The 14,651-nt window shown below is 36.3% G+C and overlaps 2 protein-coding genes across 6 annotated transcripts in view; one reads left to right on the top strand and one right to left on the bottom strand.

Moving 5' to 3' along the window:
- Positions 1-13,720, top strand: part of SKP2 (S-phase kinase associated protein 2) — a 70,462-nt gene extending 56,742 nt beyond the window's left edge. Inside the window, exon 11 of one of the 3 annotated variants that reach the window (XR_012377611.1) lies at positions 13,664-13,720. The gene's annotated coding sequence lies outside the window, so the exon portion shown is untranslated. Of the gene's footprint in view, positions 1-935; positions 1,161-3,510; positions 4,742-13,663 lie in introns of those variants that run through there. The other 2 variants (XR_012377609.1, XR_012377610.1) reach the window with 2 other exon arrangements.
- The window catches only part of NADK2 (NAD kinase 2, mitochondrial), a 40,532-nt gene that overhangs the window by 10,517 nt on the left and 15,364 nt on the right, over positions 1-14,651 (bottom strand). Inside the window, exons 5-9 of one of the 3 annotated variants that reach the window (XM_073891000.1) lie at positions 8,444-8,527; positions 6,953-7,089; positions 5,493-5,571; positions 2,592-2,657; positions 1,171-1,266 (exon numbers count right to left, since the gene is read on the bottom strand). In XM_073891000.1, the coding sequence (XP_073747101.1) occupies positions 1,171-1,266; positions 2,592-2,657; positions 5,493-5,571; positions 6,953-7,089; positions 8,444-8,527 (462 nt within the window). The remainder of the gene's footprint in view (positions 1-1,170; positions 1,267-2,591; positions 2,658-5,492; positions 5,572-6,952; positions 7,090-8,443; positions 8,528-14,651) is intronic. The other 2 variants (XM_025867382.2, XM_073891001.1) reach the window with 2 other exon arrangements.

Here is a 14,651-nt window from a genome sequence, read left to right as displayed (position 1 = left end):
TCAGGCATTCAATGCAGGAAGAAGTTGCACTGAGCAAAAACAAAAAGCCCAGAGAGAACATGTTGTGCTGAGCATTCCAAGTAGCCTGTAGTGTCCCCGGTGTGCTGGTGGGTGAGTGTAGGGCAGCAATAGGCTGGGAAGTTTCCTTAGATCCTATTTTAAAGGGTCTCACATACAGACTGAGTAATCTGAACACAGTCAGAAGTAAATTAAACTTTTACAGCACAGAAGGGATACAGCCAAATTTATCTACATTTTAGAAATATTACTCTTGGCAGTATGGATAACAGCCTTTAGAATAAAGGATGAGGCACAAAGAATATTCACTAAAAAGATGGAGGCCTGGACCAAAGAAATAGCAGGAGAAATTGAAAAAGAGGGGCAAGGACTTCAGAAGTGTGACTGGCAGGATTCAGAGACTGGTATGTGTAAAGGGGAGAACAGGGAGACTCAAAAGAGCGAGCAAGGATTAGGGGAGTAAGGTTTTTTTCTCTAGAGCATGAACTCGGGATAACAGTGATCCTATTAAGCAATACAGGGATCACAGGAATAAAAACCTGAAGATAATAAATTTAGTTTTCAATATGCTGAATTTGAAGGTCTATTAACACTCTCTCTAGTAGGTCATTTTAGGGTAGGAGTTTGTGCTCAGGAGACGAGAGCTATGGATGAAAGTCTGGGAGGCGTCTGCATGTATATGACTAAGCAGCAATTACCCAGAGAGAAGTGAGAGGGTAAGCAAGATACAGGAGCCCAAGTTATCTCCAGTTAGGCCTTTGCCGCACAAACCTCCAGGACATTTGCTGTTATTGTACTTGTTTTCATTTCTTTACTATTATTTAAAATATTTTTCATTAAAAAAACAAAAAAAAACAAAAAACCATACAGTCCCCCAAAACATTTCTCATTTTCTTTTTTTCTCTTTACAAACCTAGTGCAATAGGCTAAATAACGACCAAATCCAGGCTACAGCTCTAATCTACAAAGTCAAGGCAGGACTTCTGGACCCAACTGATGAGTAAAGCAGAAAGTGAGCCAACCAACGTAACACCACCAGGCTACCTCTTGCATATCAGAGGCTTTAGATACACCACCGATGTGCAGCCTCGAGTAAATTACGTTACTTAAAATATTTCACAAAGTCAATAAGCAACATCCCAAGTTACTCACCAGGCCTTTGATCCTGTTCCAGTACACAAATTGAGCCCTGAACTCTTCTGTTTTTCCCATGGACCATCATCAACTGAAATCTCATAGTAGGAAGCCCTATGAATTGAGAATATAAAACTGGATTTGCTGAACTTATGGCTCACAGTAAATAAGACAAACATCGTTTCTTCAGAACTAACAAAATCTAAGTGGGCCAGCTTGACTTAGACATACCTGACTTAGTAGGCACGCACACCATGATGCTAATACCTATACTAAGTGAAAAGGTTAAAAAAAAAAAAAAATCTGCATAGCTCCATCCCTCTCTGATCCATATGGTCCTTTCTATCAATATTTTAACATTTCAAATAAGGGCTCCTGGTAAATTTTTACCTACCATAGCCTCTACTGTTTTTATGGAATTTAACACATACAGAGCCTTATTTCACAATTCAAAAAGAAAATACCATTCTTAGGTGAGTTTCATTCTTGGTAGCTAGTCCTTGATAGCTCCAAGTCTGTATCTAACCCTTCAAGTTGCCAACAGTTTCTGCTCAACTTGTTTAAGTTATATACTAATGTGCCTTTTGAACTGATAGTAAGCTAAGATCAAGTTCTAAAGAAAATTCTCAAACGGTACTGCATCAGGTAGACAAAACTAGGAATAAAACTAGAATTGTAATTTCTTTAAAGATTTCTGTTTCTTAGAGTAGTTCATAAATATGAAATCAAATGGGTTTTCTGACACCAGCAAAAATGACACTGTTCTTTAACTGTGTGAACATATAAATTTGCAATTATTAAAAAAAAAAAAACTCTTGAAACCTGTAAAAGCCTATTTTGTAAAACTGTATCTTAAATAATGGTGTCATTGATCAACACTGGGTTATTTCTGTCCAGCAAATAAAAAAGTTAAACTCTTAATATAGCTCTTCCAATAATGACAATTATTAGACATGCTTGCAAACACTAACACTCAATGGATAATTTATCTCTTAACCCTCAATTCTCCTGCCAAACTCAATCTGTAAAGGTTTTACATGGCACAACTCCTTTTCATGTTTTTTCTGAAGTCACCATTCTTCATAAAAGATAGCAGGCCTTATGTTCACATTGAATCTATTTCATAGCTTTGTTATGTCTTCCTAGAAAATTAGGAATTTTAGGTGTATTAGGAGCCTATTACATTCAGACAAGCCAGTCAACTCTATAGGAATGGCTGCTATTATGCTAGAATCACATAGAAACAAATGAGATTAGAGGTAAGTGGGGATAGAAGAGAAACAGGTGGAGAGGAAGAAAAGTACAGTCAGGTGAGGGGTGTTGAGCCCAAAACGATGAGCAAATTTAGTGTCATTCTCACATGCAGGTTTATCAAGATTAGTCAACTCAGAATTTTTGTTTCAGGGAAATTATTTTTTTAAGGCAGCAATAAAACTCACAGTCCCTTTAGAGTGGGTATACTTCTTCTTAAATTGTCCACTGCTACAGCCCAAGAATAAGACATTCTAGGTTAGAATAGAAAAGAAAAAAAAAATTGGGCTTTTTAAAATGTTCTTAAATCTAAGAACATTATAAATGAGGCAGGAATAATATTGCTGCACTTCATATTTTCCAAGCAAAGCCCTTAAGTTTTCAGGGCATAGTGAAGCCTCAATACAGGACCTGGAATCAGAAATACTGGGTATACAATGACAGTTCTGATGCTAACTAATGATAGGACCATGGGCAAGTTATGTGAACTCTCCAAATTTCAACTTGTTCAATGATACATACAACTACCTTTCTCACAGGGTTGCTATGAGCGTGTAATGTAGTAATATACACAATATACATAAAGCCTGACACACAGCAGGCATCCAATAAGTATTCATTTCCTTTCTGCCTAAGGGTCTATGTCATAGATTCCTTAAAAATAAGTTCTAATACCTCCTATAGTGAAAACTTTCTCAATAGCATCAGAAGCTAACCCACTGCTGTCCTTATCTTAGTAAGGCTATAAGGTGAGGCTCAACACAAAAAGAAGCAGCATCAGACATTATTTAGGAGATAAACCAACCAAATCACTGCTGCCACAGAAAAAAACATTCAATCTAAAATCTAGTGGGACTTCACTGAATTCCCAGAAGTCTGTCAATCGATCCCAGTTTTCCTCCTTTTATAAGTTATTTTTAGTAAGTAGAAATTACAAAGCAACACTAGTAGAAGCTCTCGGAAGTTATAACCTTTAAAATACACAAACAATAACATAAGCCATTAAATGGCTTCTCTAGAATCGGCATAAACTCTTAAAACATTTCTACCTTTGTCATCTATTTTATTATTTTTTATTCAAGTTTAATTAACATACAGTGTTATTAGTTTCAGGTATACAAGACAGTAACCCAACCATTATGTACAGCCCTCAGCGCTTATCAAGATAAGTATACTCCTAATCCCCCCCCCCATTCGCCCAATGCCCTGCCCCCTCCGGCAACCACCAATTTGTTCTCTGTATTTAAGTCTGCTTTTTTCTCTTTTTTCTATTTGTTTTGTTTCTTAAAATCCACAAATGAGTGAAATCACATGGTAATTGTCTTTGACTTATTTCACTTAGTATAATACCCTCTAGGTCTATCCATGTTGTTGCAAATGGCAAGATTTCATTTGTCTTCTAATGTAGACATTCTCCAATTTCATTTAAAGTTGTCTGCCTTATGTTTTTAGTAATCATGATTAGATTATACCACTAATTAGAATTACATTTCCTGCCTTCTCTGTCACCAAGTATCCATTATTCATTTCCATATTACTTCAAACGATAATAGAGCAAAAGAAAACATTTTATGTGTAGCATGAGTCTTATTACTATGTTAAAATAAATGTATTTACGCTTTATGTTCTTTAAAGAATATATTTTTATTTGATTCCTTCACAGAATTTTAAATACTTTTTAAAATTATGTATTTTACCAGCCTCCAAAAAAAAAATAAGATGCTACTTACTACCTTTATCTTATTTATCTTTACATCCCTAGTGACTTGCATATAGCACGTAGCAGGTACACAATACATTTTGCTGAATTTAAAATTACATTAATCAAAATTACAACTGAAAAAGATTGTTCAAGGCATTCTACTAAATCAGGCTTTGTTCTTTTCAGTACTATCTGAATTAGTCATTGGCTAAAACATGGGTATCTTTTTTAATTAAGACAAATATTTCTCATCATAATTAAACTTATGAAAAGACAGGTCAACAATCAGAATTTCAGAATATATGGAACTCTCAGTAAATAGGGAATCAACTACATGACCTCAAAGGGTCACACGGTTCTGATAGCAGCCACGTGGGACAGAGACTCATCTCTAATTTTCCACCCCTAATTTACTGACATCTACAAAAATGAGAAGGCACGTTCTAAATGGCAACCAAGAGTTTAATTAACTTTACATTATGGCAGTCATTTTATAACTGGTAACTAATATCACACGAAAATTTTGAAAAAAAATTCTGCTGACCATTTAAGGCTAAATTATATTCGACACCCACAAAACAGATTTCATCAGTAATAAAACCATACTATACTTTTATACTCCTACTGAAGAACTTCATTAACCTTAGTTTTTGCTAATAATGATTACAAATCTTTTTTTTTTTTTTTTTTACAAATCTTAAAGGGTCAATACACTTGGCTTATGATGTTGCATAAGGGATACAATTACCACCAAGTAGTATTCCTGCCAAAAGTGTTTAGTCTGAATCTTATGCAGAGAAAAAAGAAAATCATACAAACTAAAACAAGGGATATTCTGCAAACCAACTAACTTAGACTATTCAAAAATATTAGTATCAGGAATGACAAAACAGGGGTGGGACTAAGGAATGATTCTTAATTCTAAAGGGCCATGATGGCCAAATGCAATGCATAATCCTTAACTGGATCCTGGCTAAAAATAAGCAAACAAATCAGCCTTAAGTGACATTATTAAGATAATTAGTCAGGAAGTTTTAATACGGACTGTCTATAAAAGTTTTATAACCACTGCAAATGTATGCCTAGTATATGATTCTCTTAAACATTTATAAAGCACCTATATGATAGATTAAAGACTCTAGTAATGGAACCTGAATAACTTTGTCTAACCTAGGGTTTCACAAACTTTTTCGCTCATGGAACCTTCTCTCCTCTTAACGTGTATTATAAATGTGTGAGAAGGTTTTGGAAATATTTCATTAAATAATTCATTTCTATCACTTATTCCATATATTAATTATTCATAATTCTTAGGAAGCAGAAATCAAATATCTAAAAAATACTAAAACATTAAATTTCAAACTCAAGAATACAGGTTTAAAAGTACCTGGATGATAGACTCTCCCCGATGAAGACTTCATTTAGTGCCCTCACTGGCAAAAGCTGGGGTCCTGAAGCCTCAGGTCCTGTAGTAATGAAAAGAAAAACAACTTGTTTAAATTTTAGAAATGTTAGGATTTAAATTTTATAAAATATTAAAATATTCATACTTTTGTTTCAGTAGAAAACATACTTTAACATTAACATAGAAGTTAAAGCTCATATTTAGAGTGTTCATAATGAACCTCAAAATCACCTAACATATCTCCAAAGAAGCCTCTCTCTCTCACCAAAATAAACCTTAATTCTCCTTGAAACAATTTTTTAAGAGTGATGAAATATACTTATCCACCTCATAAGATTCTTGTTGTCACACTTAATTTCTGAGAGCTTCAGACGTGGAAATAATCAAGTACTTCCACAGGAGCCACTTTGGATTTCAGCAGCAAATTACACGCATGGCTCATATTGGAAACCAAATCAGTTATATATTAGAGATCACTGAATCTCTGAATACCAATCTATAGCTTTCTTATAAAGCCAATGAATTTCAGAGCCAAATCGTGAACATCTCCAGTGACAGCAGTAACTTCTTTTGGCTAGGGATAAAGTAAGATTTCCAACTAAAAATTTAAAATCTTTAAAATATGACACGAACACATAGTTTAAGAACAGCCCAACCTATAAAGCCATAAATCACCATGAAAAACTCTGAAAATAATGAGATAAGACAGAGACAAAGCAGATACGTAAAGGTAGCTTTTCCTGATAAGTTTAGCCAAGAAATGAAACACAGGAGGAAAAAAATCTTTTTATACAGTCCACAGATATTTAGTGTATCTCTTGGGGTCTTCCTGTATCATGAAAGCCTTAAAATTACTGGGAAAATATGGCTAAATTACAGTCCACAAAACTGAGAATTCACCTTAACATTTGTTAAAAAAAAAAACCCTGCATATCACCTTATACTAATATTCTCTTAGCAGCTTACAGAGAGATGTCTGGAACACAAATCTTAAGGCTGCAATGCAAAATTTCCCAACAAAAAGATTTTAACCAACAACTGTAACTATAGTAGATATATTTAAATATGGCTATACAAATGTATAATTGTTAAGAAATCTTCTATAGATTAGGTCATTTCTACTGCTTTCTCTTTTCTGACATTTCACAGATTAAAGCCAAGAATCCTTCCTTAAATATCAACTATTCTCTTAGACATTTTATAATTCTTTCATAATCAAGTTTTCAAACCCATTCTAGAACACATTTCTTTTGGAAATATGCTTATTTCTATATCTAGTCATATTACATTTTACACCTGAAGTAGTTCACTGTATTTTCTTAAATGCGGTCAGTGGCACTAAAATCCCCAAATAATTGTAAATTATCACTTATATAAATTAGAAACCAAAGGAACAAGAAGTTAAATACTGCCCAAACACATCTAATTCCCAATCTACCTACTTTCATCATGAACTCTTTCAATGTTGAAGGCTCTACTATGTTGATTCAAACTTAGCTGCTGTTCGTGGAGGTCCACAGGAACAGGGTTTATGCCAGTCCCTTCAAGGTACAACCTGATTCGCTGCCTCCATAACCACCTTAGAAGAGTGAAGGAAAAGCAAATATGTTAAGATAAAGTAAACTTAGGATAAGGCATAATTATTTCACCAAATTAAAAAATTCATATTAAAAACCTAGTTGTTCCACAAACAAATTATACCAGAAACACCTAAAGCCTACAAATTCCTTCTCAAAGACAAAGTCAAAGATTTAGTTCTCTTTTCAGAAATAATAGAAATATCTAATGTATTTGTACAAAATCTCCCACATAACTTGAATCAAAGTCAAGTTCTATATCAAGTATCCATTAAATCTAAGATACTAAGATACAGTTGTGTTTTGCTCATACAAAAGTGTAACATGCAAAAACAAAAAACCACTGTGATAAAACAATATTGTGTTAAGGTGGTTAGACAAAACTCCCTCTCCTAGAGTTCTATAATGATTTTTGCAATAAAAAAAAAAAAATCAATGACAAATTTTTTAACATTTAAGATTACATCTAAAACTTAAATGACGTTTTTGATAAAAGGAAAAAAACTAGGTATAATTGATTTCAAAACCAAAAACTGATGTATCCAAAAGCCAGTGGAACAGACTCTGCTAGATTAGTATATAAAAATATACTCCCACTTGATAGCTATAAACTGGACGTTTGTAGAGGTGCCAAACTTCTGAAACAACCAGAAACTAGAATCATTACTAATGATTCCAGAAATCAAGAAGATTTAATACAATTTCACAAAAAAACAAAGAGCTTTCTCAAACAATAAAAATCTAGTCCAAGTCAGGAAATAAAAAGTCATCCAACTTGGCTCTCTCTACTATAATCACCAACCCCATCTCAGCTCCTCCTTCCACTCTTCTCTTTTCAGGATAGCCTGACTACTGAACAAATTAAGTGAAAGAAATATGACAAAACATCCCCCTACTTAAGAAACAATATGTAAAATAAAAGATACCCGGAACCTCAGAATGGTGGAGTATATCCAACCCTCAGCCATTTGGATGGGAGAGGAGGATAAAAATATAAAATCTCAGAGAATTTGAACACTTACTTTTAGCCAATAGTTTTAACTAGCTTTCTACCAAACTGCTAAGAACATGTAACAACATTAAGAAAATAGAAACATGGCCTCTAGCTCACTGATGGAGAAAACCCCTCTACTTGCAGTTGGGTTACAGGCCAAGTGGCTTTTGTCAGGGCTTTTCTACACAGTTCCAGTTGGACTAGAAGAAAGGCAGAGGTGTGGATGACTCAGCTAATAACAGTAGCCATAAAGAGTAATACATAACTATACACTAAGCCAAATATTATCTAACTTGTTCTGTTCGATAGCATTCTTAATGGCACATAAAGATATTTATAAAACAACTGTAAGAAATTCCTACCTGAACTCACCACGATAGAACTTCTGTAAGGCTTCTGGGAAGGAATGTGTGTATCGAACAGGAAGACATAAATGACCCTCAGACCTTTAATAAGAGATTTGTAGTGTGTAAAGGGAAGAAAAAGGAAAAAAGAAAAAACTTAATTCAAAAGGTATCACTAAACTACAAAAACCAGACATGAAACTTTATAAATTTCTGTTCTATATTTCATTTTTTTTGCAACAAAATTTTCTGTATTTTCAGTAAGACAAAAAGACCAAATAGAAATAGTGGTTTTACATCCAGCTTCAATGCTATCATACACACTAATGAAGTTTCCACATCACAGTGAAACTAAAAATAACAGCACATTTGCCACCGATTGATTACCCTACAAAATTATCTAATGGTATAGTGGTGTTTCCACCCTACCTTTAAATTATTTAACTATAAACTGTGGGCAAGTCACTTTAGCATCAGCTTTCTCATCTCTAAAAGGGTGATAAAACCACTAAGTATCTCAAAAGGTTATTCTGAGGAATCACACTATATGTGGAAGTAAACCATAAATCCCTTTTAAATATCATTTATGATATCTAAGTCATAAAGAGAAATCATAAAGCTAATCCAATCCAATCCTTCATTTATTCAAAAAATATATAAGGGTGAACTTCCTTCAGGGAGTTAAGAGCTTGACATAGAAGACAATTTTTTTTTAAAAAATTGCAAATTACAAAGTGTTAACATTGCCTATAGTTGATACAGGAAGATGAGAGAACATAGCACCTAACACCTAAAGGTGTCCAGAAAGTTCAATCATCATCATTTACATGATGCTTTGATCTTGAAGGTTGAGAGGAGACTTGGCAAAACAAACTCTTAATAACTATACATTAACTTATAAGCGTGAAGAGCAGAAAAAAAGGCTTTTGCAAAGCTGTGATAGATCAATTTCTTTATCTGTGAGAATCAACACTGAAATTAAAACTAGGCCCTGCCTAAGTTTTTTAATTTTTATATTCACTGCAACACTTTTACACGATGCTAAGTATATAGAGGGTATCAACAGTCATTTGATAGAACAATACCTGCTAGGGTCAAATACAGGTCTGCAACACCCAAGAGAGAACAATCTCTCATGAGATTAGAGTCAGATCTCAGCCAGGGCTGTCAGCACCTGAAGGCTTAACTTGGCCTGGAGGATTCACTTTCAATGTGGCTCACTCACAGGCTGGCAAATTGGTGTGAACTATTTGCAAGATGCCTCAATTCTACCCCACGAAAGCCTCTCCACAGGGCTGCTTGATCCTCACATCATGCCGGCTGACTTACCCCAGAATGAGCAATTCAAGAGACTAATACAGAAGCTGTAATACCATTTATGACCTGGCCTTGGAATCCACACACTGTCATACCATATTCCACTGGTCACACAGGCCAGCCCTGATTGAATACAGAAGCAGGGAGAGAACCACATAAAGGTGTGAATGCTAGACAGCTACCTTGGAGGCTAGCTACCACATGCCTTCTATCCCATTTTAATTATTAAGCATTCAAGTGTCATAATTATTTATTGGGCTCAATAAACTGAATGCAGAATACAGCCAAGACAAACCGAAGTTATATATTTAATTTAGATGAGTCCATGTAAGTGAACCATCTTAGAAGGGTATCCTCCAGCCCAAGTCAAGCCTTCAGGTGCCTGCAGCCCCTGCTTACTATAACCTCATGAGAGATCTCAAGCCAAACCACCCAGCCAAGCTCCTGAATTCCAGATACACACAAACCATGAGAAATAATAAGTGATTATTATTGTTTAAGCCCTTAAGTTCTGGTCTGATTTGTTAGGCAGCATTTGATAACTAACATAGAGGAGAGGAAATTTAAGTTGAACATTAACTTCTGGGCTTATTTAAGGCTTGTGAGTCCCAGAGTACTTAAGAAAAAGAAGTCAAGCAACCTGAATTACCAAACAAGCTAGGAGGCTTCATACACTGTTGGCCTGGAGACAAGAAGAAAAACCAAAGGACTTCTAAAGCCTACTCTTCTAGGTAGAAATTAGAGATGCAATACTGCCTGCTTACCAGTTTCAAAATTCCCACAAGTTTATAGGAGTATTAAGCCAGCTTTCTGAAAGAAAATGTATTTCAACAAACTATATAAAATGTGATCACTAAAGAATCTCTTAATGATATAAAATTATGCCACTAAGAAGTTCTAAAATATAAACACATCAACACTGAAAGCAATCAAAAAATAATTATTGAACGAGTGATCTCAATTACTTATACTCAAGTAATAGTTACTCATCTAGGTTGGGATCCTAGCCCTACTCCCTAAGATCATTTAATCACTCATTTCAAAGGTTGTTTATGGACTAGGTATAATACTGTAACAGTGACAGAGGAATTAAAATACAATCCTATAGCTTACAGCATTTTATACTTTATAGAAATTTATAGTCTAATGGAAGAGACAACAACCAAGCAGAAAATATGCTCTACAGAAAATTATAGTCAGAGCCCAGGAGAGGCACCAGTTTTCAATGAACAATTTACACAACTACACAACTGAGTAAGTGGTATAAGGGCACTCTAGGCAAAAGCATGTATAAGGGCATGAAAATGATATGCACCTTCTGGAGAACTCTTTCACATCCTACTGTTTTAAGTATCAACAAACCTCCTCACCAGAGGAAAAGCCTCCACCCATGGTGTTAGCAGATGCTCATACCTGACATTTGCACTTAAGGACAGCCATCAGAGTGGGTGATGGAGGAATTAGGTGAAGGTGGTCAAAGGTAAAAACTTCCAATACTGGGTTGTAACAATTCAACATAAGGACTATAGTTAATACTTCTGTATATTTGAGTTATTAAGAGTAGATCCTAAGAGCTCTCATCACAAAAAAAAATAAAAAGCATTTTTTTTTCATATCTATATGAGAGGATAAACGTTAACTAAGTTTACTGTGGTTATCATTTCACATTATGTGTAAGTTATTATGCAGTACACCTTAAATGTATGCAGTCTATATGTCAGTTATATCTCAACAAAACTGGGCAAAAAATGCAATTAAAAAAAAAAAAACAAAAAACAGCCTTAAGAAGAATCCTAGCTGTTCCTAGAGGGACTTCAGTAATTTTTTCTTAACTGAAGTGCCTACGAGTTAATGAGGATCAATAAAACTTAAAAAGCAAATAGGCAACAGATGGTGAAAGATCATACTATTATAGTAAGGAATTGGCAATGTATTCTGAAGGTCATGGAAAAACCCTAAAAGATTTTAATTTAGAAGTAGATACGATCAGATTTGTACTTTGGAAAGAACACGAAGATAAAGTGTAACGGATGGGATGGAACGAGCAAGACTGGAGACTATTACAGTAATTAAACAGCAAATTATAAAGGCCTATGTTCAGTAGCAGTGAGGACGGCAAGAGATGGACTCAAAGGTAAGAGATCCCACAAACTTAGCGCTAGAGCCATAGACCAATGTGATGAAGGGGGTGAGGGGCGGGTGGTCCAGCTTCAGCACAGATTACGATTCCATTCATCAAGTACAGTAGAGGAAGGGAAAGGAAGCAGGTTCATTTGTAGACATGTTGCCTTTTTTTTTTTTAAGTAGGCTCCATGCCCAACAGAGGACTTAAACTCATGACCCTGAGATTAAGAGTCCCATGCCCTAAGACTGAGCCAGCCAGACATGTTACATTTTTAATGCCACTGGATACTTAGGACAGTATGGCTAGAAGAGCATGAAGAGAAAAATAACAGGAGAAAAAGACACCAAATAGTCAGGGACCAGAAAATGCAGTGTCTTGTATGTCACTGTTCAGGTGACCAGCTGTCCCAGTTTGCCTGGGACTGACAATTTTCCCAGGACATGAAACTTTCAATGCTAAAACTAGGAAAGTCCCTGGCAAACCAGGGTGCATTGGTCCCCCTAGTCAGAGTAAAGAACTAGATTTTATCCTGGGTTAGATGGGGAGCCACCATAAAATTCTGAGCAGTCACATAATGTTATCAAACTTTCATAAAATGATCACTCTGGCTGCAGTGGGAAGAGAATGTAAGTAAGGATAAGAGTGGAAGCAAGATCAATGTTGGCTGTAAATATTTTGGAGTCACCAGGATTTAAGTTCAACTACAGATATTAATATTAATTAATTAATACTGGAGACAGTATAAAATGTTAGAGAGAGAAAAGTTACAGAAAGATGGCCCAGAAGATAATATGTGAAAATACCATTATTTAAGCAGTGACTTAATATAACATCCTTCAAAAGAGACAAAGAAGTAGCACCAGGATAGGAAGAATGGGCTGGGGCAGGCGGGGGGCGGGGAGGGAATGTCGTAAATGGCAAAAAAGTACAGATGCAACCAAGGAGCAAAAATTTCCCAGAAATCAAGTAAGACAAGGACTGAAATGTTCAGTAAGTTCAGTAACCAGGATGTTACTGGTAAGGCAAAAAGAATGTCAATGAACCGGTTGGAAGCAATCCAGAAAAGATGGCAAAGATGGCAAAACAGTAACTTAAGGAAGTGGAGATCCCAAGCTTAGGGGTAGAGACGAAGAAAAAGAGTAACAGCCAAGAGAGAGACACAGGGTAAAGGATTTATTAAATTTTCTTAAAAGAGGATGGTCGTGAACAAGTTTATAGCTTCAGAGGAAGCATGTTGGAGAGAGGGGAAGAAAGGGAACAAATAACAGAACAAAATTTTGTTTCAAAGCCAGGGAAAAGTTGAAAAGTCCAATGATTTCCATTTCCTTTATGAGGTAAGAGAAGGCAAATGCTGAAGGAGGAAGGGTAAGGAAAGCAAGGAGCATACAGAAGTTAAAATAACCTTGAAGTAGCTAGTGCAGAGAATAGGGAAGAGAGAAGACCTGAGCCTGGGGCACCTGGGTGGCTCAGCTATTAAGTGTCTTCCTTCGGCTCAGGTCATGATCCCAGGGTCCTGGGCTTGAGCCCCATGGGAAGCCTGCTTCTCCCTCTCCGCCCTGCTTGTGTTCCCTCTCTCGCTGTGTCTCTCTCTGTCAAATAAATAAATAAAATCTTTAAAATAAATAAATAAATAAATAAATAAAATCTTAAAAAAAAAAAATGAAGACCTGAACCACACAGAAAGTTTTTTTTTAACAACTCTGAGGATCTAGTTCTAAGTGCTAGAAATGACAAACTGGAAGTAAATTTGGGCCCAAACAAACCACCAAGCTTAAGTTTCTATTTTCTCCCCCCAGATGGCCTCAGCAGTGCTGATGAAGGAATAAAAAGGATGACAGACTGATGTAGGATTGAGCAGAAAGACAGTGGTACAAAATGTTTAAGAAATTTGTCAAGAGGGGCACCTGGGTGGCTCAGTTGGTTGGGCGACTGCCTTCGGCTCAGGTCATGATCCCGGAGTCCCGGGATCGAGTCCCGCATCGGGCTCCCTGCTCCTTGGGAGCCTGCTTCTCCCTCTGACCCTCTTCCCTCTCGTGCTCTCTCTCATTCTCTCTCTCTCTCGAATAAATAAAATCTTAAAAAAAAAAAAAATTGTCAAGAGGGGCGCCTGGGTGGATCAGTTGGTTAAGCGTCCAATTCTTGATTTTGGCTCAGGGTTGTGAGATCGAGCCCCACATGGGCTCTGCACTAGGCATGGAGCCTGTCTCTCCCTCTCCCCCCCCTCACATGTGCACTCCCCCTCCAAAGGAGGGAGTGGAGGGGAGGGGAGAGGAGAGGAGGAGAGGGAGGGAGAGAGGGAGGAAGGAAGGAAAAAAAGGAAGAAAGAAAGGAAGGAAGGAAGAAGAAAAAAGGAAAGAAAAAAAGAAAGAAAATTAAGTTTGTCAAGAATATGAAGGAAGTGAGGGAAAATTAAGAAAATAGAGGGGTTCAACACACTGAAAACCAAAGGGCAGATTTAGCAGGATTGAGGGAATAAAACTGCGGTTAAAGGTAGGAGGCTGTGGTCAGAGTGGAATTAAGATTTGAGAGATGGGGCAATTCTAGATGATCATCAAGTCCAGGCATGCTCATGGCCGCGGGTGGCTGGAAAAGAATGATGCTAAATGTCAGTGAAGCTGAGGAAAGAAAAAAAGAAGTGATGACAGGGTTTGGTCTCTTCATTAAGTCAATGAAGTCACCCAGAAAATCAGCAGAAGCATAGCCAGGAATGTAGATGAGAGACATAAGGAAGGACAGAAGACAGGGCATTAACTCATGCCTCTTCTGCAATACAAAAGGTCACCA

The sequence above is a fragment of the Callorhinus ursinus genome, unplaced genomic scaffold (genome assembly GCF_003265705.2).
Source record: "Callorhinus ursinus isolate GAN/ISIS: 27379988/994484 unplaced genomic scaffold, GSC_fseal_2.0 scaffold3, whole genome shotgun sequence".
Lineage (NCBI taxonomy): Eukaryota > Metazoa > Chordata > Mammalia > Carnivora > Otariidae > Callorhinus > Callorhinus ursinus.
This window is presented reverse-complemented; position numbering and strand designations above follow the sequence as displayed.